Genomic DNA, 26,745 nt, shown 5'->3' on the forward strand with positions numbered 1-26,745 from the left:
ACATCCACATTGAATCTTCGGGCCATACCGTCTCGCTGGACAAAGTCAGAATACTGGACACTGAGCAGGACTACTTTATGAGAGGTATAAAGGAGGCCATATACATCAGGGAAAAAACTTAAGGGTATAAACTTCCTGGCACGTTTGACCAAAAACTTCCTGGCACGTTTGACCAATTGCTGACGTCACGTATCCACAATGACACGTGTCAATAAAGTCACGTGTCCGTAACTCTCGCGAGTTTACGTTCGGCAGTGATTGGTCATTATTGATCCTGAAGAAGGTGACAGTGGTCGTTGAAAATTTGATCCGTGAATACCTTAGTGTTGGAAGAAAGTTTAGCATTGTATTATTTTAAAATAATGTGATTGTAGGTTTCTGGCACCACTGTTAGATACTAGCATCTTCAAACTAGATGACAATGGCTAAAGGTGAGCCTGCACCAACAAGTTGGAGTAACATGATGACTTGTATAACTATAAGATCTCAAAAAGTGGACTCAACATATTGAGCATAATATTGAGTTTGATCAAACTCAGATCAAATCTTACTTGCACATAATGTGCAAGTAAGATTCATCAGGTTCATAATTTATGAACCTGAATGATGCATTTCAACTACATGTATCTTCATTCACAGAATGTAAGGCTAGATTCAATCATTGAGACTTGTGATTAATTCTTACAGGCCTATTAATAGTATTATTCCAAGACACATTTTAAGAGAGCCTGCAAAAAGAGATTTACTGTAGGAAATAGGATAGAGTGTGAAGGATTTTAACAAGGCCCTCAAGTGGGATGTCTTTATTTATTGTTTTGCATGACTTGTACTTAAACGTTCATTGAGATTTGGCTTCGAAAGCCTTTTATTTATCAATTATTATATTTGTATATTACTTGTTGTATGTGTCATATTGTATGTACCTTTGTATGGTTTGTCAATAATTGATGTACAGCCAAGTTATGAATAACCTTACATACCATTTTATGATCACTCATATGACACATAACAAGGAAGTGTGACAATGTTTCAGTCATAATCAGAGATGACAACATAAAACTTCATTATCTAGTTCAAATATATAATCGTCAATGTACCTCTGCATTTGCATATTTCTTGACATCTTCAAGCTATTTGACATCCTTGCCAAGTTGACTAATGTCTTTCAATATACATGTACTGTTCTCTTGTTCATCAATTCCCATACACAACATACTGTAATTCTTGTTTCTTTCACTGTAACTTTATGTTCACTGTTTTCACGGTCACCTCTGTACCATGAACTTATGGTCACCATGAAAAAAAACTGTTGTTATTATTCATGATTCCTTCACACGTAAATTACTTGCTGCCACATGAAGTTAAATTTGAAAATGTCCATCATGAAATTTTGCTACCGTGATAATAAAGTGAATTACAGTAGTTCCCAGGCAGTTATCACAGTCACAGCAAACCAATCTTCTCTCCTAGAGATGCACAATGCAGTTGATTCTATACAGTCTTTGCGAGGGGTCATTCCACTCTTGCTCTGCAAACGAAACTATCATTTCTTGCTGCCCCTGTCATTGTCCATCCAAAATGGCTTGTCTGACTCAGCAACCTCCTTCAGTCTTGCCATCATGAGTGCTGATCTGGCTCTGCTCTCTGCCATCTTTCCTGGGTCACTCTCTGGTAGTTTCTAGAGGAAGAGTACAATCAACAGACTACTAACTTTGCACTTAAGTCAAAACACCAACGAGACAAGGATTGTGCGTTTCAGCATATCACACCATAAGTGTCCATGTCCAAAGACAGGCTAAAACAGTGTGCTCTATTTCCCTGAGTTTAAAAGTTGATCAGTCTTGTTTCTGACTTTTCTTCTGGTCGTGCCAGAATTTGTCATTCCAAGCGGCTTGATCAGTCTCTGCAGCGTACTTTAGAGTTGCCATGACAGAGGCAGATCTCTGTCGACTCTCCAACATGGTCACAGGATGTTTCTCGGGACATTTCTGTGGGAAAAGGAATACACTGGTGCCACTTACGGACGACAAAACATTGTACACCCCGACCAATAGAATCACTTGAATCGCATTGAAACTCAGATTCGTATCAGCCATTTCCCGACAAATCGCTTTCTAACTTGCGTTAACGACTACATCTGACCAATCAAACTCGCCATTGAGATGGTGGAAGGTGTCAGCTTCCAAAAGACGTTTTCAGATTGACAATTTTGGCACTTTGGAAGTAATTGAATCCGCCCGCGATTTAACTTCTAGTTTCTACTACTTTTCTCTAAACGTTAAATCGTGAGCGGATTCAATTACTTCCAAAGTGCCAAAGTTGTCAATCTGAAAACGTCTTTTGGAAGCTGACACCTTCCACCATCTCACTGGCGAGTTTGTTTGGTCAGATGTAGTCCTTAATGCAAGTTAGAAAGCGATTTGTCGGGAAATGGCTGATACGAATCTGAGTTGCAATGCGATTCATGTGATTTGATTGGTCGGGGGTGATTGTAGGACATGTTCACTACCTTATACAGATGAAATGTGCACATGTATTATATCACCAGTAAATAAAGGACGAATTACTTTATGTCATGGCACCAGTAGACAAATAAACATGATATCCTAAGATAATTTTTAAGGTCCCTACATAACATTATAGTACTCACTTCAGTACTGTAAATGGAGTGTTCATGGTGGTTTTTAGTTCGCGGTTGAAACAACGTGGTTGCAGGAAGGAGACAGAATGAGCATTTTTGCTGTGATTTTAAAATATTTGCAGTGAAGATTTGACCACAAAAAATGCGAACATAAAACCACCTTAAGCATTATTGTAGAATAGTATAGGCCTGTATACCAGTTGTGGCTATTCAATTGTTACAATGCTATGTGTCAGGATCAATTACATAGCTACACTTCCCACAATGCCTTTTCATGATCAGTTTTTCAGTTGTATAACAGTGCAGTAATCTCCAAGCAGATGTGGGGCTCCAACTTATATTTTGATCTTTTTCCTCGTTTTGTGAGTTACCCTAACGGCCAAAAGATGTACAAAATGCGCCGAAATCACACATCTTCTAAAGGACAATATCGCACAGCAAGCAAGGATGTTAAAGGGTTTAAGTAACTACTAAGTACTAAAACAAATCATGTGAACCAACCTGCAGCATCGATTCTCTGCTTGGAGTAATAGCTGCCAAAATACCGTATCCAGCGATGCACGTGCCCCCCACCACTGCTATAGCCATGAATCCCCTGCCCATAGACATACTTTTCTCCTTATACTTTCTGATACCACAGAGGATATCTATAATTTCACGAGAATGAAGAAATACCACACAAACTGGATGGCAGTGTGACCTCAGGGTTACTCGTTTTCCAAGGCTGGGCGATTACATCACTACGATCAGAATACTATAGGGGAAATGATAAATTGTATAATTGTGTATCATGTGTAACTACGTCTATTTAATCATCCAAATAGATGATTTCAAGTAATAGATATTGGATGTATTAAAATATTGTGTTCAGATATGCAACTATCTTACACTAAGCTGTTAGTAATATTACTTGGGTTGCTACATACCTGTGTTATTGTGGACTATGCTAAGTCTGTGCGTCATACGTCTATACCATAATATTCACAGGTAAGAAACTATTGAATTGTAAAGCGTTAAATAATTTGCTTTTTGTAATACACATTGGTCCTGATCAAAATCTCAAAGAATTTGATATTTCCAATAATAAGTCAATTTTATCTGATTAATAAGTAACAAATGGGTGACTTATCAATCGCTCGTGTAATTTCTAATGTTTAGTGTCCCCCAGTTGTTTTTTGGTACAGTCTACTCTATCCGCCATCTTTGTGTCTTTTCCTGAGCGGGACGACATCGTCCAGTTTTATCCCATTTTGTAGTGGAGTGCGAGGCGGATTGTGAACAATGTCTAGCTGGGGGAAGAGCCAAGACAGCGCGGTGTTGATGATGAAGAAGCAGGTCGAGCAACTGCGGAGGGAAGCTATGATGGAGAGGGTGAAAGTGTCGCAGGCCGCAGCGGAGTAAGTAAACATGTTGAACGGCTATCAGTTGTCAAACAAACATGGCCGAGACCCAACTGTTACAGAAATATATTCGAACAGTATTTCTAAAATGCCGTGCAGATACTTTGAACCTGAAGTTATTCAGATATAAGATATTCAGAGGATGTTTCTTGAAGTTAGTAACAGTACCAACTACCACTGAAAAATTATTATGGAGTAGTCTGTTATGTTCTTGAATGGAGTGGTTTTAGTAAACACTGAAAAATTGTTATGGAGTACAGTCTGTTATGTTCTTGGTTTTAGCATGCTACCGATCCAAGTATCTTGAAGATTTCCCTACCCCAAAGGACTAATATCTTTCCCTTTCCAGGTTAAGGAACTACACCCAGCAGAATGCCCCACACGATGGCTTGTTGGTGGGCATTCCGTCGTCACAAAATCCCTTCAAGGAGAGCACCAAGTGCAACATTTTATGATGGATCTGAAGTGCAGCGCAATGTCATGATTCTCTACAAGTGAGGGCAAAAGTTTGTCTCTTTACCACTGTGGTGTTTTTATGTTAATTTTTCTTCTTCTTGCCTTTAATGCCCACGGTCTTGATGAAGACCATTCTGGCATGCTGGGAAAGATCGGTGACACGGCAGGATTCGAACCTGGGACTGCCGTTGCGCCACATGACCCCACTTCACCATTGCATGAGATGTATGGAGGACTGATAACATGTAGACCGATCCCATGGCCCTGGCCACCTCTGTCAAAATGTGAAAATGCAGAATTAAACTTAATTACACACATGAGGACATACAGTCACCATCTTATTGGTCAAACCGCTTTTTGCCATGCTATCATTGGTTGAACTGCTAATTGTGATGGACAGTCAGAATCGGTGTATTACAGCATGTGCTGATGTTGTTGTTTTCTTTTTTTCCAGATGTTCTGTTGCATGCAGATCCAGTACTGTGTTGATAGCTGAAGAGGACCAGGATGACACACAGCTTGGACAACATGAACAAAGTGGTGGCAGACAGACATTGTGCCTTCCAGTTAGTTAGTCTTGTCTGCTGAGGGAAAAAATACAAGCTTGAGCATGCACTACCACATTCCGTAGTCGATAGTCGCCGCCACAACAAAAAATTAACAAAACTTTAGCGTAGAAAGGTACCTCTACTTGCATGAACATGTCTTACTCTACAGATACAGATTACCTGCTACATGGAGATGACTAAACTTTCAGTAATGACTTATTACAACTGTGTTTAGATCATTGATTGATGCATTGACAGAGGCAGCAAAACTATGTCCAATTTCTGTACTATGTTGTACAAAAGGATTCAGATGTATAAATTATGCACTTTTCAATGCCCTTCCTTATTGATAACTTCCAATGTTTGGAAAGTGTGTGTTTTTTCAGCTTTACAAAAAAAAGTCCCTGGATGGCACAGTAGTTTTATCCTCTACAGTTTGCAACTGAAGTGTACAGACCCATGTTTGAAAAAAAGTTGAATGTAATTGTAAATTCCTGGACTTTGGAAGAACAATTTGCCTTACACAAGCTATTCTTGTCCAAAAGCCATTTTTAGCTTTTCACATTCCACATCAATATTTTGATATGGTAGTGGTGCTTTTAGTAGAGTAATATCAGTGGGTGAAAGTATCTAGGAATTACATCAGTATCTTCCATCAAAAAACAGAAAAAAAAGTTAGGTATTTTGGCAATACAGTTTATTTAGAAGACATTTTGTCTTGGCAGTATATACTCCCTAATCAAGTTTTCATTACGTCTGAGAACTGTTGAATAGTGGACTAAATAAATTGTGCCAAAATAGCCTACTTGAAAAAAAAATATGACCACTTCCATCCCACAAGCTTCCCACTGTATGAGGCTCTATTTTGCATACAATACAGCATGTGTAAAGTGTTTCGATACGCCTGTTCAATATGAACTGTAATGAGGTGAAGATATATTTTGATAGTGGTTGCATTCTTTTGTACACGCTAGTGTCGCGTATGACTGATATTCATGGCCTTTTGACGAGCAGGCTGTTCAAAGTGCATTGATAAGAAGATGTATTTTGCAGTAGTATATTCACTTAATGTGTTGTAGTAATTGGGGTGATGCAAATGAAAATGACTAAAACAATAGAAAACCCTGTACGCAACAAATTTCTACATCATGTGACATCATATGCCTTAACCCTTACCAGCAGTTGGTAAACTGGGAACGTGTATCCCGTAAAACAGTTTTTCTGTACATTTTGTTTATTTTCATGAGATGTTGATTAATTTCTATGGAAGACATCTCTTGGGCTCCTCTAAGGTAATGTTGAATAAAGAACAAACTTTTACTGAGCAATTTATAGACCCCAAAAAAGGTATAAAGCCATCAATTATAGTGTCTGCTTCTTTATTTGTAGTTGGTCATTATTTGAGGGAAAAGATAAAGTATAACACAAGTCGTATCGTACTACCAAAAAAGCATTATGATTTTTGACGAAAAAGAATAAGGGCTATTGTACTACTCCGTACTGCAATTGAATATAGAGAATAAATGCGTATTTGGGAAGGGAACAGCTAGGATTTACACCCTGATAGTTGTAATGTTATTATCATGGCTTGTTCCCTGTCTTTGAGAATCATTGGGAAGTAGATGTGATGGCTCAAAAAAGCTACAAGCTCATTCGAAGTACGGGTTGACACACAAAATCATGGAAATCATGACAATACCTCCAGTTATCTGGAAACACTGCAGTTGACATGTGAATACATACCAATAGAGGTGCATAGCAAGCACCATACACAACCAATATAAGGAAACCTTTGACAGTCACAAGGTTTGATAAAAACAATCAAGAATGACTTCACACCTTGTATAAATTGTCAGGTAATAAGATCACCATAAAATGCAGTCTTGACACAGTTCTATTTCGTCCGGACACAAAGCATAGTAAATTTGTCTAAACTTGTCAACTGAGACAAGATAACGTATTGTGGGCCCTCACAATACAGTTTTATACCAAGAAAGTCCATACAATTAAACGCTAATTAAATTCGTCTGCAAAATTTATCATACAATTGAAGTGTAAGCCCGGAAAGGGATATGACCATAAACTTTAATTACTAATATTGGTAGCAGTCACAGCCTTAAATCTGGTACAACAGGAATGCTCAACTATTTCTACATTGTAATTCCGTTATGGAAGAAATGAAGATTATAGATCTATTGTCCTAGAAAAGCTTGACATGTGGGTTTGGTAGGCTTTTTTGACAGAAAGTCTTGCTGGAATATCTTCATGGTTGTGTTAGCTCTTCTTTTGTAGATGTTCAAACGGATGAGGGAGACCCCAGGCCCTGTAGTCTTCTATTCTTGCTGCTCTGTATCCTGACATTTCTCCAGTCTTGTAGAATCCTGATAACAGGGAACAAAACATGTTATGATAAGTACTAGCCTATACTCAAAATTGCATGCCTGTATCATATTTCTAGTTCTAACAGCCCTTGGACTAGTCAGCCATCGGCTCCATAGAGCCCTGGACATTCAGAGTTTGTGATAGACTATCTTACAATATAAAAAGACTATAAAGGTATTAAAGTGAGTCAGAGGTGAGTCTGCAGTCTAGTTTAATAAAGGCAACATAATCTTTTTAAAGTTTTACCACATTTGTGGAAGGATTGACAAAACAGGTGACTATCACCTTTTCAAGATGTGAACCCAGACCAGACTGTAAGGTTTGGACCATCGCACACCGGGGCATGCCCCTACTCTTTTTCAAAAGGTGTGGTGGGTTCTTTAACGTGCGTGGGGTGTGGCTCTCCCCAAACACAGGACCTCCATTTAACGTCCTATCCAAGGGATGTCCCTATTAAACCGAAGCTAGGTACTCATTTACACCTGAGTAAAGTGAGTAAATTTGGGTTAAGTGCCTTTCCTAGGGGCACAACGTCCGGGCACATGTCCAGACATGTCTGGGGGCAACCCAGGATCGAACTCGGGTTCCCTTTTTTGACGGCCGAATGTTCTAGCCGTTACGCCACACGATGCCACCACACAATCACTTGCAGTTTCAAACATTATGCATTGCTTTGCTAGCCTGGAAAAGATTAATCGGAACCATTAGAACTTCAACATTACATCTATGTTTGAATAAAGAGCTCTAAAATACTCACCCTCTAGGACAGACGGCCATTTCTTATGCATGTAGTGCCTGAAATCTGAAAACAAAAATATATTTATGTCCAACTCATTGTAAATGTGATAAGGCAGCTATTAGACAACATTTCTCAATCAAGCAGTTAAAACAGAGAAGTGACCAATGGTCAAAGATAAGATTATTTGTTATATTTTGTATGATGCAATCTTTGTCAACTAATACAATAGCAATATGAGAATCATCATAAGAAAATTTCTCAGCTTACTGGTCCTGTTTGTTCAGCATATTTTACTCTCAAACTGCCTCTTGGCATAACACACCAGGTGAGGTATGTACAAATGTACTTAACAGTACAAGCTGCATATCCAGACAGATTTATTTGATCCACTCACACCGGGAAGGACAATTACTCTTTTCGATAAGTGTGGTGGTTTCTTTAACGTGCTCGGGGTTTGGCTTTCCTCAAACACGGGACCTCCATTTAACGTCCTATCCGGGGAACGTCCCTGACCGAAGCTGGATAATCATTTTCTCCCAAGTGAAGTGAGAAAATTTGAGTAGCGTGCCTTTCTCAACATAAACGGGGCATGTCAGGAGATTCGAACCCAGGACCTCTGGATTCTGGGCCAAACACCCTGCCATTACGCCACCACGATGCCATGGTGATATCTCCCACGGTAACACCTAACATATCATACAGTCTTTTACATGATCGCACACAACATCTTACCTTGGCTTGTGTTCATCCTATGCCAAACATAATAGGAGGCTCCAAGAAACCCCAGTTCAGCATACAGGATTGCTTTAATAACTTTCTGGCGCATATTTTGTTTGTTCCGCTTTTCAACTCTCTGCAGCACTGACTTGTAATCTTGTAATGGCCAGGTAGAACTTTCACTCAGTAGGGAAGCAACATCGTCAGTGTAGCAGCTCCCAGTGTTGAAACTGAAAAACAATATTGTGCAAGGGCAAATCAGAATGTACCATTCTGCTAGAACGTGTAGCATAACAGTTAAGCTTCGTTACATAATCATATAAATTGACATTTTTAAAGAAAATGAGATATGTTGATATATTATGTGTATAGTTCTTTAATACAGCTGAATACAAAGCTAATATCAACCCTGTTATTTAGTGTGTTTTCTTTGCAAGGTTTATTCTAGATTCACAACTTCACACCCATTCTGAATATGAGACAGTCCATTGACCTTTAACACAAAATGGCTGCCTTTGGTTCACGTCAGAAATTCCACGCGTCATTTTAAGGAAAAGTAACCAAAGACTTGTATTCCTGGACAAACAACATGTACAACAGAGCGACAGGGACATCTTCAGGGGCACAGGGGTCGGTCTCTGTCAACATTCCGGCCGAAAATGTGGACAAAACTCTTCCTGATGTAGTGCCGGATAAGGGCTCGGGTAAGTCTTAGCAGTTATTTTTTGAACGCCATGAACCTAACGTTATATCCTGTCAAGAATTCATTTGGACACGATTTGAACCAGTACACATCAATTCAGGAATGTTGAGAAGTTTTGCATCATCTTACAGGGTTAGGGTTGACCATTTTAAACCTCTTTGGGTTATGACAGATTATTAAGTGCTAATTTTACCCATTCACAAGATAAGGGTGTATGCTCTGATTGGTTTCTGTCCTTGGGGAATGGGTTTCCTTCGCGTTAAAGAGCAAGGCTGGACTATAAAACCACCCAATAAATTCAGCTAACGTAAACTCCCAGACCTCAGTCTGCTTCTGAATGTCGTGGTGTTCACATCAGTGAAGGGGCTCGCTGGCTAAGACAATTTACCAAGTATTGAAGTTACTTCAGCACATGTTTGAAATCATATAGTGTATAAAAGGAATCAAAGTATAGTTGCACATAAACATCAGCTTTGTAGTACCTATAACCAAGAATATGAAGCAATTACAACACTGGCCTAGTAACACTGGCCTGCCATGCTCACTGGTAGAATGTCTCAGACATTGGCTGTCAGTATACAAATTACATTTCTACAGAGCCCCTGAGTCAATACTGGTTTCTTGGACTACCAAGTAGTCAACACAATTATATAAGTCATACTTCTAGACACACAGCTATCAAAGCTAATTCAGCTCTGAGGAAATATAGATACAATTCCAACTTTGAAGAGGTTGCTTTGACAGCTGAAAACACAATCATTGTTATGATTTTCGGAAAGTTGCCTAGCAAATTTAAAGTTACGTATTGTATTGATTACGTAGCTTTGTTACATGTATCTGGGTTATTTTGCTGGTCTGACAATGTTTTCTTCAAATACTAGTGAGAGAAATACAGGATTTTTCAAAACTTGAGATGTCAGTTAATATGCAAATGAGTTCCTGTCGTCTGCTCTGAACCCATTCTATTGTTCTTGGAGCCAGACGGGAAGGGATCCCCTACAGAGAATAATCCATTTATGATGTTGGGATGAGGGTTGGAGTCAATTTAGCTACTAACTCCCTGACAGAAGATAGTTTTTATAGGAGGAGAACCCTGGGTCCTGCTTTCTTGTCCTTTAAGACATTTTTCTCCCTTGGGAATAGACTTGAGTCCCATTGGAATAGCACACCACACTACACAATAAAGTGTTCCTTCAACTCATTGTACTTTCTGCATACTCCTTATGAACACTTCAGGCCTTTTTACTTTAATTTTAGATTTAAACTACACAAAGAATAAAACAGCTTATAAGTTATATCATGCAGTACCTTTCCACTTGATTTCAAAATAACAAATATAAAGAATATAGCTGAGTATTTATATTTCACGCGCAGATTTAAATCCCTTGGGAATCAGCTTGTTTGTGTATTTTTTTTTAAATTCCAAAAATTGTTTGAAATTTTTTGGCCGTGAAACCTTAGATTTGTAAACCTTCAATTCCCTTGGGATCAACTTAATTTGGATATTTTTGTGCTATTCCCAAGGGACTCAAGTCTATTCCCAAGAGAGAAAAAGTTTGATGATAAAATTTCTTTGATATTTTGAACCTATGAATAAATTCTCGATTTCAAATTTTCAACGCAAATGCTCAAATTCTTAACACGAACAAACCCCAACCCCTTTCCTTGGCTTCTGATTGGTTCCAATTCGATAGTGGAAGAAAAGGTCTTATCAAGGGGAAATTTTCATGATAAAATTACTTTGATATTTTGAACCTATAAATAAATTCTCCATTTCAAATTTTCAACGCGAAAATTTTCCAAGCGTACGCGAAAATTCTTAACGCGAATAAAACCCCAACTCCTTATCAAGGAGGTAAGAAATATCTATGGTCTTATTTACAGGAACATCCTGTCAATACTAGTGCTGGAAAAATTCTTGTTGACAGGAACATCCTGTCAGTAGTGCAAGCAAAATTCTAATTGACAGGAGTGCCCCGTCAAAATTAGAAATAAATTGTTATTGACAGAACTACTATCATTCAGTAGACCTACAGGTCCTACCAAATTGTATGATATTACTAGTATATAATAGTCTATATCATGTATTCTATAGCATATACATGTACAAGTATTTTCACGTTGACTTATGATTGTTTTCAGCACTGTGGAATCGAGTACATTTGGGGACCGATGCACTGACAATGGTAAGGATGCCTGCCTTGATTTTCATTATTTAGGTTAAGGAATTGATTTGTTTGCATGCAATTTCAGTTGTCATCTGCTATTCAGAGTCAGAGCCGCAGGATAACATACATTATGTATCAGTCAAAGGGTAAAACATAACCAATGGTGAAGCTGATTGTACAAAATGCCCGATATTGAATTCGTATGAAGTTTAATCTGTGATGTACTGTACTGAGCCATGCTGCCCCCCGACGGCTGACTAAGCTATGGGAGAGAGTGAGTGAGTGAGTGAGTGAGTGAGTGAGTGAGTGAGTGAGTGAGTGAGTGAGTGAGGTACTGTAAATGCAGAAATGTTTGTGGGGATTTAATTTTGCGGAAGGGAGAAAATGTAGTGTTCGTTGTGGTTTCGAGTTCGCATTTGAAACAAAAGCAACACTACAGTCACACAATGGAACAGCTTTTCACAGTGGTTTTAAGTTCGCGGTAAAGAGATCACCGCAAGAACCGCGAACATAAAACCACCGCGAATATTTCTGCATTTAGAGTAATCGATACAGTAAGAGTTTTCCGTACAGAAATGATGTGTTGAACTATTTTACTCTGATTGTGTGATATTCAGTGATTTATTTTTCGACACCATGTTGTTAGCTATTTGTTGACCATCATCAGTACTAGTGGAACCCGAGAAATTTTCTCTATTTCTACTCTATTTTGTAGGAAAACTTCCATCCTTTTAAGTCTCAGGCAGGACTGATGACCAGGGCTGCCAGGGAAGTTGGGAGAGTGTTAGCAGAGAGAAGGGTAAGCCTTTAAACAAAGTAACATCGGAAAAAACAACGAGAGTATGAAATAGTTATTTGTGTAGTACAGTCAAACCTGCCTTAAAAGGCGACCACCTTTTCAACGCGACCACCTGGCCATGGCGACCGCTTTTTCTCGGTCCCGAAAATTTTCCCCATAGGCACAAGCATTAAGCTGCCTGCCCAAGGCGACCACCCGTCCAACGCGACCGCGACCGCCACGAATTGGGACCGCACAGAGCACAATCCCTGCCCATGGCGGCCGCCTAATTTTCAAGCGTGTGGTGACATCGGATCATTTTGCTGTCGGATTTCACGGAAATGTTTTCAAGACTTTAAAGGACAAAAATATATGGAATAGCAGTGTTATAGCATCGATTCCTCCATGAAGTGTTTTAATAAAACGTTCCCCCTATAAACATTGTAAAGAAAAATGTTTGTGATGTTGTTGTGCCAATCGTAATCTCCTTGCGTAATCTTATAGTTTACCGCAAACTCAGTTCGGTTTAAACTCAATTTTCAAAACGAATACGTAGTGCATGGCGTCAAAAAGTCAGATTTCACAGAAATTACTATCTATTTCTTGTATTTTCAATAAAAATGTGTCTGTGTCTTACTAAATTCCGCCCAAAAATGACTTCGCGGCGGGCAAAACATCGGGCGAGAAATGTTGTCCTTGGTCCCGACGCCATCTTGGATTTGAGCATTTTGGCGCGGCCCGGATTTGGCGTACCGCTGACCTTTCTAAAACACGATGCTTTTAATAAATACTCTAGTCATCGATGAAAATTAATATCCTTATTTTCTTTTTATTTTCATGAATCTCACAAACCTTTATTGGACGCTGTGCGTTCTGCTGCACTGACTCAAACCTTTCGGTCGCACAGAGCTAGGCGGCGTGGCGCGACGAAATCACTGTGACCGTTCCGTCTTCATCTTTAGTTGTCAGATCGAAAACTTTTTGACCCTTTTATCCAGCGGCCGGCGTCCTAAAAGGCTGGGGCCAGCAGGTGTTTTCTAGGGATTTGTCTCAGGCCTTAAAACTTCGATGATGTGCGTGTGTGTGTGTGTACGCGGGAGATCGCTGCGAGATCATCGAGGCGACCATTGTTTTGTAGTCAAAATTATGACGAAAATTTGTACACGATGTAACGTTAGCGATATACAATTTACAACGATAACGGAAAAAGTAATTTTTGTAGAATCTTTCTGTCAATGAGAATTGAACCTGGTGGGGGTCTTGCAGTCTAAATTCACATAATTTTTCATCCAATTACGTACTGTATTTGAAAACCTTGACCTGGAAACATGTGAGTGGAATCCTCTTCATTGCGACCACCTGTCCATCGCAACCGTTTTTGCTCGGTCCGCGGGGTGGTCGCCTTGGGCAGGTTTGACTGTAACTACAGTTATCTAATGCATGGAGCTCTGCTTGTTATATTGATAACAATGGATGTCATAGTATAATAGTATTAAGTACTTGTATATTTGTACTTAAATTATCTTATGGTAATGTTACAAACAGTTGCCATACAATATTGTAAAGCTTCAGGAAAATAGCTAGACAAAATTGAATTTCATCATGAATTGGTTCTTCCTATAGTTACAAATAAAACTAAACCAAAATGTACCAAAATGAAATTCTAATGTGTTAAAGTTCCATTTTGTATACATGTATTTTGCTGTGGTTCAATGTCTATCTTGCATAATTTTCTTTTTATATTAGGCCACACCAATTGAATTTGTTGCTTCTGTTGCCTGTCCTGTTCTACCCATTAAAAAAAAAAAACGGGGTCACTATTCCCATTCACAAATTTTAACTCCCAATTTTACTATCTATTCTGTTGTAAAACTCAATAGCCACCAAAATACATTATAAAGGTCTGCACATACCTAAAAAGTGGGGTCACATTGATCATAAGTTATAATTTTTCATCTATTAAAACTATCTCTCAATATCAATCCATATATTACATGGCTAAAAGTAATTTTGTTACAGTAAGTGAAATTATAGTACTGGATCAAAGAAAGGGGTGCATTGCATCAAAACGAGCCATCAAAAGCTGAAACTTGAATAATCATCTTATTCTTTATGTTATATATATAGAATACAACACGGGGTATTCCGTATCACCCGAGGTACCAGCCCGACCGCGGGTCGGATCGCCCGACGGCCGTAGGCCGGAGGGCGATCCGACCCGCGGGAGGGCTGGGACCGAGGGTGATGCGGAATACAACGTGTTGTATTTTATTTATGTCATACCTTGGCCATACCCACCCGAGAAAACACACATTTCAATGCGGAATGCGCCAGAAGTTGAGGGAGTTTGGTGTCCTCAAACAAGAAACTGTAGCAACATTGATTCCAATCTCCGAATCCGGTATTCGAATTTCCGACGGCCGCGCAACCGGCGTGTTCGAAATGCGTTCGAAATATTCTATGGAAGCCTGTGTGATAACCCTCCCGAACCCTATGTGATCCGGATAGTTATCACACGGTCCGGAACACCCGTATCAGGCCCAGGCATGACATAAAAACCCTTATCTTCACCCCAGACGACTTGCAAAAATTTTTTATTTTATTTAATTTTTTCGGCCTGTCGCTCCAATTTTTTCTGAAAACATCCGAGAAGCAACAAATTGAATTGGTGTGGCCTTACAGAAGAGCACTTGAATTATTGCAGTTTATGAGACTATGCACACATTTACACTCTACTCCAGGCTAGAAGGGTGATGTTCATAGCAGTGCTGAATGTGCTGTGTACCCTGGTGTTGTTTGTGTGGTGTAGGACCACTAGGAGCATGGGTCAGTATACAGCAAATTCAGTTTCTTCTTGTCTTGTTAGTAGGATGTACTGTCATCAAGGGAGCACACCCCAGTTTATTTGGGGTTTGCATTCAAGGCTGCTGACCCTCTAGTCTATAGGTACCGTCTCTTCCAGGGAATCATTCTTAAGTAAATCAACTGTGTATGGGATGAAAGCATATCCCATCCAGTTCCACTACAAGACCAACTGAGTTTTGTTTCTTCAACCTCCCTAGTTTTGGTAAATTAGAAACCCTTTCGTCACTTTTTTGTGTCGCACTACCACAGACCCCGGTTGCGGAAGAACTGGGGTGTGCACTGTCAATCTTTTTTTAGTAGTACAGTTACTGACAAATAGAGAAAAGCAAATTGAAGGTGATTTACACTGTAAATTGACTTTCAACAATTATCTAAACATTTATGTTATTGTCAAATAATGTTACTTATGGTAGAGACTTTATATCAAATCTAATTTGTTGTAGGAAGTGGTGACAGTACATCTTTATATGTATTCACGAATTTTCATTTTTTTGTGAGGGAAGAAAATTGTTTTTCCAATACAAATGTATCTGTCAAAGTTATCAATTGAAGCATAATCTCTTTTCTTTTCAGCTCTGCTGGCATACACATACCTTACTGTGTTTGACATTTTCTGGTGAGTTGTATTACTACTCTTAGTTATACATATCTATCTGCTCACTTTCCATTGCACAATTGTACTGTACTTTTACCAACTGAAGGCAAAATTTGTATACTGTGCAAGTGTACATGCAGAGTTCCACATACATGTATAGCATTGTTTTTATTGTGTGGTTTCCTTTTATAGAGCTACCTGTGAGCAAGTGGTTGTTTATTGTTGGTAATCAATTTACTCTTTTGTTAAATCTCTAGCCTGATCACATGTTTGATCAGCATCTGGGTTTCAATACAGAAGCCAACTTCTGCATTTGCATTTGGGTGAGTAAAAGACAGTACTAACTTACTTATCATCTTCGACATTGAAATTAAAGACAGTGCAGCTACTTTAACTTGAAGTACAAAGACTGAAATGGTTCAAGTACTAGTATCTCAGCTGGAATCGCTACTGCAGAACCTTACTAAGTAACTTCGTCAACTGTACTTTTGCAAGAGATATTACAGTAGCTGATGATTGAATTTTAATAAAACAGAATATTTAGCAAACTTCTAAAGGCGTCAGATCTTAACACTAGTAAGCTTTTTATAGCATGTAGTCTGTGATGTTTTACTTAAGCTGTTTCCTTGTCCCTTCAGATATGAAAGATTCGAGGTCCTTGCAGTGTTTACCAGCACAACGTTGGCTCAGCTGGCACAACTGTTTGTAGTTAAAGAAAGGTAAAGTAGCGACATGACTCACTGACTAAAGATAGCGGATGGCCCATTTACGAAACTTGAGTAACTTTGTATGATCTTATTACCTGGATGTCTAAACTTCATTTGCACAGTCCTTCTTAACTTCACAATTTTGAAGAGATGCTTGCTTACTTGCTTATGTCAAGACTTTCCAGTTTCGAGATAAACTTGTTATATTTACATGTTACATGTATTTGTGCTGTTTGGTATTGCAGTATTGAGAGGCTGCTGCACCATCATGATGTCCATACGTAAGTTTTGCCTTCAAAACTTTTGATCTGTATAAATGTTTGTTTGTCTTGATTTGTGTCCGTTGCTATCTGAATATTGTAGAGTGACAGGATGTTAGCTTGTATATTATGTAACATGAGACTGGAAGGATAGGAAGGTTCGCTTGGCCCGGGTCCAAAGTTGGTCCTTTAGGCTGGCAGGAAAATGCATAGACAGACGAAGCAGGAAATGTACAATAATGAACAAATCAAGACAGTAAAAAAAAAATGAAATAATTCACTTTGGTATGAGATCTGCAATTTGCAGAAATATTACCTGACATACATCTTGCACTAGTTCTTGTACATATTTCCATGTCCATCACAAATTCAATAAACACTTAAACATGCGTAGATGTGTTGAGTTTTGGTATAAAACCTGGTTTTCCAGTCCTATCCTTAGTCACTGACGAAAGACAGCGGATGCTGTCTGAAACGTCTGACTGTTTCAAAATTTTATCCAGTTGCTTGAGTCACTATATTCTTGGCCCAACACTTAAGCATATTTTTTTTTGCTTACAGTGGGAGACTGTTGGTCGGCACTGCCTTTGGCTTTGCTGTCCACTTTGTGTCTACCTACTTTGTCACCAACAAGGCATTCCAGCATGTGTCTGAGGGTGAGTAGGCCATATGTGAAGATGTTTATTTGTTACTGTGAACAACCTACCAGAAACCCTATACTGCAGTGTAATGCAACAATTGTACATAGATTTCCAATGATAGAAGGATGTCCCTGTAGCTCAACTGGTAGCAGCCTCACAGTTTAGCTCCTAGTTCCAATTAGTTGGTAACTTGGAAACACGGTTTCAAATTCTGGGAAGGGTATCTTGGTTGTAGCTGCACCCATCTTTTAGAAGGGACGTACGATGGGGGTCCTGTGTTCAAGGAGGTGCCTCGAGCATGTTAAAGTGGAAGGGCTAGCTACCCCTCCCTGTTATGTATACCCTGCTTCTGAAACAGTAAGGAAACATGCTGCCCTGTGTTCCACTAGGCACTACAGGGGTCTTAACGCACGAAATAACACAGTAATGTTTCCATGTGTGATCGTAAGGAATGTGTTATTTTTCTTTCTACTGCAGCCTCCAGCTCCAGTTGGCTACAGGAGCATGTTGCAGACATGAGCAGAAGGTCAGTATGATTTTTTATATGAAATTTGTGGGTCTGTGTTCTCTAGGTCTCAAGTCAGCACTCGTCATTTCATCATCTGATTGCTGCATATGACAGAGAAATTTTCAGATTATTCTGTCAATGTTGACAGACAAAAATCAGTGGGTAAAGATATAAAAGTATCCAAATTTGAATAGTAATAATTTAAATACCGGCCTGGAATTTTAACAATGATGAAAATCTATACATGATGAAGGAAAAGTCTCTTTAGGACTTTTTCGTCAATGGAAATTTGGAATTTTTCTGGAATTGACAGACCAAAATGGTCTCGTCCCTGCATACTGTGTGGTCTGTATGGTAGGCTTGTCTGCTATTACAAGGTCTTTGAATATTGGCAAAATAAAATTCTAGCAATGCATCAAACCTTACAGCACTGGACTTATCTTTTCTTGGTATTTATGAAGTTTCTTGTGTTAAGCAGTATTTTTTAGTGTTTGTAATAACGTGGGAAAGATTTTGTACTAATTATGCTGCATTTTCAGTTTGTGCAGCGTCATTCCAGGACTGAGTAGCTTGTTACTACCCAGGATCAACCCTCTGCCTCTCATCGCTGTGGCAGGGGCCCTGGCTCTCTTCATCACAGACATGCTCATAGAGATCAAGTAAAGCCTCGTTGTCTTCCCTACTACATTTTTGGCGACGTCTCAGGGTCGAGCCTGATTAATTTTGATGTTTTACTAACATGTTCCTCCATTTTGATTTTCTTATTTATTTTGTCTTTAAGGTATTAATGAAGGTATTAATATTTTTTTGGTTTCTCCCCTAGTAATTATTTCCGTGCAGACACATTTGCAGCCATCTCCATAGCCATCATGACCGTCGGCACCATGTTCCCCATGTCTGTGTACAGTGGCAGGATTCTCCTACAGGTCAGTGCTAGCATTCTTTATACCTGTCATTCCACAGGGAAATTTAGCTGTGAGCTCTGAATGGCATTTTAGGCAGCAAGATGCCCAGTGTTCTCTCAATCTTTATGAGATTTTTAGAAATCGGCTAATGTTCGCAGGTCAACAAGCCCTGTCCTGGGATAGATTTTCAAGTGAAAAATATGCTTGAGTCTCAGGGATTTTTAAATTCAGTGACCTGGCAATCTATGAATATAGCCAAAGATTGGAAACTGTGTGGCAGAGGCCTTGATAAAAGACATGGTCAGACCTTGCACATTACTTCTTGTTAAGCATCTGTCTAGATATGATCTGTGGACTGTGGCAGTTGACCCCTTGAGTTAAATTGCAGAGCCAAATGTTCAGTAACTCGATGTAGTTGAATCCCACTCTCTACCTCAATGTTTTAACCTAACTCTGAGAATGTATGCTCTTTATTTTCAGACGACACCATCTCACATAATAGGACAGCTAGACAAGTGTCTGAGAGAGGTGGGTTCTCTGCAGTTCTACTGTTTCTAGTTTGCAGCAAATTCGGTGATCAAGAATACCGACCTGGTCGGAATGTAAAACTATGATATTGATTACGGTGTGTCTCCCTTTCTTAAAGGCATCAACTCTGGATGGGGTGCTAGAATTCAGGAACGAACATTTCTGGACTGTCTCCTTTGGAACATTGGTGAGTACTTAAAGTCACAACATTTACATGTGTAGTGTACGATTGATGTATTGTACATGTACTATATATGTTGCTCTGGTTATGTTCATGTTTGTTGTCTGCCTTGAAAGGAGAGATTTCTCAAAAGAATGTAGAAAGGAAAGACAATAAAGAGTGTACTTTGATAAGTCATGCAGAATATTTTCCATCTTCCACTTTTAGGCTGGCTCACTTCATGTTAGGATCAGAAGAGATGCCAATGAGCAGGTAAGCCATGTACATATAGTTTTCCCCCAGAGAAGCACTATGAAGTTTGCATGGATGACTGCAATACTGACAATCTAGTCGAGAGTCTTTCAATGTATATATCCCTAAAACCTCTTCACTCATTTGGGCATCTCCATTTAGGACCTCAGATGATTCAATAACTTAACAATGAAAGTAACCATCTTTGCATGATACGTACAGTACTGATATATGTATATTTTTTTCCAGATGGTCTTGGCCCATGTCTCAAATCGCCTGTCCAACTTGGTGACCGTACTGACCATCCACATCTTCAAGGACGACTGGACAAGAGCGTCCCTGTCTGCCTCCAACTATGCCTCCCGTCAGCCCTACACCAGCACACCCGCCAAGACCGGACTGGACCCCACCGTCCCGACCATCAACCCTTTCCAGTCCCTCCCTCCCCTGGCCCCTAACCTGTCCACCATCACCCCCATAGGTTCCCCTGCAGGCCCATCCCTGCACCAGCCTGGCAGTAGTACTAGTAGACTGTACAGTAGTGGCATCAATGCAGCACCCAGTCACATGCCTGCAGGGACCACTGGGGGCAGGATACCACTCAGATCCTATCAACCTACTAATCTATTTGGTGCTAGCAGTGGGACAGGACAAAAGTCATCGACAGAACTTGGGCACAGATGAAAAGGCTCGGGATACTGTAATTCTTGAAATTTTTTGCGGTGGTTTTATGTTCGCTGTTTTTGCGGTGACCGCTCTGGCTCACAGCAAACTCAAAACTGGTCAACTACAGAACTTGCACGCAGATGAAAAGGCTTAGGATAACTGTAGTTCTTGAAATCTTCACAATGGTTTTATATTTGGCAGTTTTCACGGTGACCGCTCACAGCAAACTTAAAACCAGTGTTTCCATTACTGTACAGTATTATGTGACTATAGTGCTATCATGAACCACTGCAAGCACTCGATTTTGTAAATACCACAAGATAAAATCAATGTGAACTGAAAAGCATTTGTAGTATGTATAGCTGTATGTAGGATTAAGTAGTACATTAAGCTAAGGATAGGAGAAAAACCTGGTATTAATACTGTATAGACTGTATCAACATAGATGGTCTGAACTTAAGTGTACATGTATGCAGGTCAGGTTGTATGTGTATCTGCATCTTTATAGCCGCCATTCAGCATAACACACCAACTTCGCAGGCACGCTGCGCAGCAGCAGCTGGTTTGTAGTAGCAATTACTGCTCTATGAATTAATGTTGGGTTAGAAGTAATAAGCTAATAGGGTCACAGTATTCTTTCTATCCTCAGTAATGTTTTTGCTTAAGTTGTGTTAATAATTGTATGTTTGGCTGCAGTAGTATACTTGTATTGAACTTGTATGCCATTTCAAGGTTTCTTATGTTAGATGAAGATAGACGTTCATGGAACCATGTAGAAACTAAAAGTGAATAATAGTTATCATTATTAATTGTACTACATGGAAGAGAAATGTCATCGAATTTTCTACAGCTCCATATGATCACATATGCTTCTGTGCCACAACTGCAACTACTGGTAATGTAGGCATTCTGTCACATGGCAACATTACATAATATTTATCAAGCAGGCACAATACTGATATTCATCTGTTTCCAAAATAAAATAAACATGATGTTCCTTTAAGTCATTTGACCATTATAGTTATTGAGTTTTTCATATGGTGTGATAGCGATTGAGATGCCTCAAGAACAGTGTGTAACAGATTTTTACCTCAAATCAACAAAAAAATTGTTTATAACGGTACAAAATAAAGTAAAGTCAAAGTGGACGAATATATGATACAGTGATGAATTTATGATACAGCCTTAAAGGGAGGTGGCCCAAAATTCATCACTGTTAGGGCGGAGCAAGGAGATAAGACCTCCTTGGGTAGAGGGACGACTAGGTACAAAAAAATGATCACTTGATACACTTGAATCATGAATGTAGATGTTTGAATGTCCCAAGAGATCATGTGCTTGGGTCGACTTCAACGACATACACGAAAATGTTGCAACTTTGGGTCTACTAGTTCTCTAGGCAGCAAAAAAGAAGGTTAATTGAGAAGTACAATCCCTGTGGGAGATGACACTTCAAGTGGTCAAAGAAGACAATGGAAGAGGCACTTTGATTGATTTAATCAGGCCAAAATGTGACCAATCACAGCATGGTTAACATCTCACGATCTGGAGAGATTGGACGGATTTATTTTCAATTCCTAAGGAGGGAAAGTCAATATGATTTTTTTTTCAATATATCCGGTAGTTATCACATACACAGTAAAAATCTAAGTAAACATGAAAACTTAGTATCAATGACAGTAAGCTATCTTAGCTTGGATTTTAAATGAAAATCAAAGATATAGTTTTTTCAAAATTTATTGTTCCCCCATAATCGTATGGACTAGTCTACTGCACTTTGCCCTGAGCATGTGTGGAGTCCACTTGTGACAAGTTGTGCTTCGTCCGTTAGGTTCTGGTTGCAGAAGACGGACTTTAAAAACGTTTGCACTTTGATACCTGGGGTTAGGTGTCTAATATATGCTTAGAGCTTGCATCGGCCGCTTCCACGTCGTGACACCGCTGCTTCTCCCCTTGTCCGCTTGTGGCCCATCAGCCGTCCGCCACCGCTGAGAAACATGTCCGAGGCTAAGAAAGAGGAGGCGAAAGGGCTGACAGATGCGGAGGCCCGAGAAGCCTGTGGCGAGCCAGACGCCTCTACCAAGGTAGTCTTTCAGGAAATATGATTTGGATAACGATATGGCATCTTAGCAGCAAAGAGACTTGTAATGACTTCTTCGAATTATATAACTCTTCATTATTGACAGGGGGCGTGGCACACAACCATAAACTTTGTTGAATGCCTTTAGTCAATATAGCAACGTTGTCACCATACTACCATTGCAAGTTCTTTGAGTTCATCTCCAAGCAGATCCTACGGTGGCGGGGGACAGTACGCATTGGCCAAACAGTCATAATCCATTGGCCTTCGTACTCGAGTCGTAGGGGATACTGTGTGGCCAGTGGATACTGGCCCCTGCCCACCGTTGGATCTGCTTGGAGATTAGCTTTGAGTAGTTATATTCCCCTCCCTAAACAGGGAGGGAATATATTGTTTTTGCTGGCGTGTTCTTTTTCTTCTTTCTTCTTTCTTCTTCTGCCAAAATGATGTAGGGTGGTAGCTTTAGTACTGATATTGCAAAAAGTTATATTTCCCTTCTAGGAAAATGCTACGGATGTCATATTTGAGGTGTAGGCACCGTTAGGAAAGGTGAATACACCTGGATATAAATTATGCTGATGAGGACCTTATGTGCATAATTTATGCAGAAACTTGTATTTCCCTTATCGTAAATACTACGAATGTAATATTTGTTTGTTACTTTTGCTGCCAAAGATTTGTTTTTCACTTTTCATTTTTGTTGTTGTTGTTGTCAGGACTTCATCTTCCAGCAGACAATGTTCAGGATAAAGGACCCTAAGGTGTCCCTGGATTTCTATACAAGGGTGCTAGGAATGAGGTGAGTTAACGTTGACCTAGTTAGGACAACCATTAGATATATGATATTACAGGTGGTGCTATGAAACGCACAAGGCGAGTAGTACAGTCTCATCTCACCTATTGCCTACAAAAATATCAAGGTGCACTGGTGCACCCACAGTCAAAAATTAGGTGCACAGCTCCAATTTTGGGTGCACACAGGTGCACATGCACCCACTATTTCGAGCCTTGTATAGTAATGGTATCAATTTTCTGCATTTCTTTAATGATTCTTTCCACGTTATTAATTAATTTCTTACCACAGTGTAAGCCCCCACATACTCGTGCAAGCAAGTCCAAGCTCCCTCATACACGGGGTCGCCGGCTTTACGTCACCATCCGAAATGCAATCCCTTACAATATGTCCGAGCTGGAGTTGACCCCTAGGATCAAACTCGGGCCCTAAGATGCACGGAATTTGATCCAGAGGGCAAAGCAGCGGGGTTGCGTTACTGCTAGCGCCACGGGGACATGCCTTATATATATATGCTTGCAAATGTTACATTTCTAGTTACAAGTTACTATTTCAGATGTAACAGGTCACTGTGAATGTTCCAGGTTGCTGAAGAAGTTGGATTTCCCCAGTATGAAGTTCTCCCTGTTCTTCATGGGGTTTGAGAAGGCTGAGGACATCCCCTCAGATCCCGCTGACTGCACAGCATGGACCTTCTCAAGGAAGGCTACCTTGGAACTGACTCAGTAAGTTTTGTACAAACATTACCAGTAGCTGCATGTTTGAACCTTCACTTGATTATGATTAAAGCAGGGCTGCCTCAAGCATAATTTTTTTTCTCTGTCCCACTCATTGTTTTGGAACGCATGGTGTTAAATCTGTCCAGGAAATCTACCATGGAACTAACTGAGTAAGTTTTGTACAAACGTTACCAGTAGCTGCATGTTTGAACCTTCACTTATTTGTTTTCTTCATCTCACTCAATGTTTTGGAACCCATGTTTTTAAATCTGTCATTTTAAGCTTATGAAAACACATGTTGATTTATATCATGTACGTTGTTGTGAAATCCAAGTGGCACAAGAATTATTCCTGAACACTAATGTGTATACATTTTTTCTTCATATTTCCAATTAGCAACTGGGGGACTGAGAACGACCCTGAACAGAGCTACCACAATGGAAACAAACCTCCTCAAGGATTTGGTAGGCACTCGTTAATAAGAACTACATGTACCTGGAAATGGGCCCCTAGTGGCTTGCTATGGTACTGCAGCAGAACTTCTGGGTTTGATATCTCATGCCTTCCCTCCCTTCCCCATCTCTCACTTGCTCTGCTTTTTGACAAAGTTCTTTGTACACAACCAAATGTTTTATTCTACTATTTCTAGTCAATGTTTTGGTGACCGGCTGTCACCTTCCTTCTTAGGGCAGTTCTGACTGGTTCTATTTGGTACTGCAGCTAGGTGTCACTGCTAACAGATGCGGTCCCCAAAAGAAAGTATTTATACACGAAACTTCAGCTTGAATAAAACACTCGGTTGTGTACAAAGAATCTTGTTATCTATTGACTTACCAACCTGATGAAACTAGTCACGGAACAACTGCAATTGTATACAAACTTGTCAAACTCTGTCAGCACTTCCAAGAAAATCTTCCTAACTTTGTGCCTTGTTACTGTCCTGGCTACCATTGTTTTGGGAAAGACCTATTGTAGCAGATAGAAACCAAACAAGGATGGTATTGAGGTTTTCAGATTTTAAAGGTTGAGTTGAAACCTAGTTGTGTACTAGTACTAGCTTCCTTATGAAAATAAGTATTTTTAAGAAGGTTCATCTATCAGTTTATTATCTCCAGAGTTATGTTATACTGTATTATCATATTAAGACAACAGTATAGGTAAATGAGCTGTTGCTTTACCTTTCAGGTCACATTGGACTGGCCGTGCCTGATGTGTACAAAGCCTGTGAAAGGTTCAAGGAGCTGAAGGTGCCTTTTGTGAAGGAGCCTGATGCTGGTTAGTGCTGAAATGTTACGTGGTTGGACTATTGATATGATTACATTTATTTTCCCATCTATGTTTTCTTCTATATTGACTTCCATTTTCTATATTGACTTCCATATCCCCATGGCCTGCAGGTAAGATGAAAGGACTGGCCTTCATTCAGGACCCTGACGGATACTGGATTGAGATCCTCAGCCCTAAGCCAATGGTGACTATTGCAAGCACTGACTGGAGCTAAAGATCAAATCTGAACTAATCACAAACCTTGTTGAAACCTGATTGTGATGACCTGATCCAAGTCGTGTGATGATTGGTCAGGATTACAAGCTAATCTTCACTCTGATCATGACGATTGTCAAAGAATCATTTTGAACCACTTTCAAAATGTAATTTAATATTACCTTTGCCAAAGTTGCTTTAGGAGTGTTACAACGGTATGACTGAAATTGTTACGTTCCTCCCAAACCCTAGGCGGCCATCGGCAAGTAGCATGCTGCTTCTTGCATGTCCATGGACATTGAAGTGTGGAAGTCCACCAAGAGGTTGTGTTCAAAACTTCAATCGCTCATACTTTTCATTATGCTGTGGTAACATGGAAAATTACTGAAAAGTGCTGTATAGATTAGTACTGTACAACAAGCACTGTAAAGTTCTTGAGTACAAGGTCACCGAATAAAGTACATGCACCTACATGTAAGATTAGCAAGATCGGAATAGCATTACATTTTGTAGGTTTATACAGCATATTCTATGAGTGAATATATTGATGGCAGACACTCACGTGCTAACATCATGTAGTGCCCAGTTTGGTCTTCCTGTACAGGTAATGCTCAATGAAAACATGTCCATAAATGAAAAGACTAAATCATAAGAAAATGTAATTTATCTAATGATAGCCTGAAAATCTAATGATAGTCTGCATGACAGCTTTCTTGATTCATCGGTATGTGTACTATCATAAGAAGCAGTTTGCTACTAATAGCAAAATCAACAACAAATTAAAGTTTTGTTGCGAAGTACCTTGTGTATCAATGTTCTTTTCTCCAAACAAAGTTTTCAGTTGGGGGGCTAGGAGTGGCCATGATTTCGAAGTGAAGAGAGGCAGACGATAAAAACGCTGCCACTCAAAGCCCCCCAAACAAAACCTCTGCTTGGATTATACCAATCTTCGACAGCACGTCGCCGGAACTTACTGCGCCTGCATGAAAAGCTTCTATGTAATGTGCATCGGGCTTCAGACAAACGTACCATATAAGGTCATGTTCGCATAT

General features: G+C 39.6%; 2 protein-coding genes and 3 long non-coding RNA genes across 6 annotated transcripts; 3 read left to right on the forward strand and 2 right to left on the reverse strand.

Annotated features, from left to right (window-relative positions):
* Positions 1-1,475: 1,475 nt before the first annotated feature.
* Positions 1,476-3,631, reverse strand: LOC136432172 (uncharacterized). The gene is made up of 2 exons (XR_010755465.1): positions 3,143-3,631; positions 1,476-1,678 (listed from the first exon to the last, which is right to left on the reverse strand). It is a non-coding gene; the product is annotated as an uncharacterized lncRNA (long non-coding RNA).
* An 865-nt stretch (positions 3,632-4,496) lies between these two features.
* On the forward strand, positions 4,497-6,407 carry LOC136432173 (uncharacterized). Its single transcript, XR_010755466.1, has 2 exons — positions 4,497-4,535; positions 4,952-6,407. It is a non-coding gene; the product is annotated as an uncharacterized lncRNA (long non-coding RNA).
* LOC136432171 (uncharacterized) lies at positions 6,408-9,142 on the reverse strand. The gene is made up of 3 exons (XR_010755464.1): positions 8,899-9,142; positions 8,185-8,229; positions 6,408-7,426 (listed from the first exon to the last, which is right to left on the reverse strand). It is a non-coding gene; the product is annotated as an uncharacterized lncRNA (long non-coding RNA).
* Positions 9,143-9,357: 215 nt separating this feature from the next.
* Positions 9,358-21,622, forward strand: LOC136432170 (zinc transporter 6-like). Its single transcript, XM_066423191.1, has 16 exons — positions 9,358-9,587; positions 11,729-11,772; positions 12,470-12,553; positions 15,274-15,358; positions 15,971-16,013; positions 16,250-16,315; positions 16,631-16,711; positions 16,945-16,980; positions 17,521-17,615; positions 18,078-18,126; positions 18,648-18,767; positions 18,932-19,034; positions 19,494-19,541; positions 19,660-19,728; positions 19,930-19,974; positions 20,203-21,622. The coding sequence occupies exons 1-16, from the start codon at positions 9,473-9,475 to the stop codon at positions 20,635-20,637; spliced, it is 1,518 nt and encodes a 505-aa protein (XP_066279288.1). The 5' UTR covers positions 9,358-9,472; the 3' UTR covers positions 20,638-21,622.
* Positions 21,623-22,398: 776 nt separating this feature from the next.
* LOC136432174 (lactoylglutathione lyase-like) lies at positions 22,399-26,491 on the forward strand. Of its 2 annotated transcripts, XM_066423193.1 has the most exons (7): positions 22,399-22,703; positions 23,416-23,498; positions 24,077-24,217; positions 24,608-24,675; positions 25,397-25,486; positions 25,609-25,682; positions 25,946-26,491. In XM_066423193.1, the coding sequence occupies exons 1-7, from the start codon at positions 22,617-22,619 to the stop codon at positions 25,961-25,963; spliced, it is 561 nt and encodes a 186-aa protein (XP_066279290.1). In that variant the 5' UTR covers positions 22,399-22,616; the 3' UTR covers positions 25,964-26,491. The 2 variants fall into 2 exon arrangements, with proteins under 2 accessions (XP_066279290.1, XP_066279289.1); XM_066423192.1 differs by having other exon boundaries at positions 22,400-22,703; positions 25,609-26,491.
* The last annotated feature ends 254 nt before the right edge of the window (positions 26,492-26,745 follow it).

The sequence above is a fragment of the Branchiostoma lanceolatum genome, chromosome 4 (genome assembly GCF_035083965.1).
Source record: "Branchiostoma lanceolatum isolate klBraLanc5 chromosome 4, klBraLanc5.hap2, whole genome shotgun sequence".
NCBI classification, from domain to species: Eukaryota; Metazoa; Chordata; class Leptocardii; order Amphioxiformes; family Branchiostomatidae; genus Branchiostoma; species Branchiostoma lanceolatum.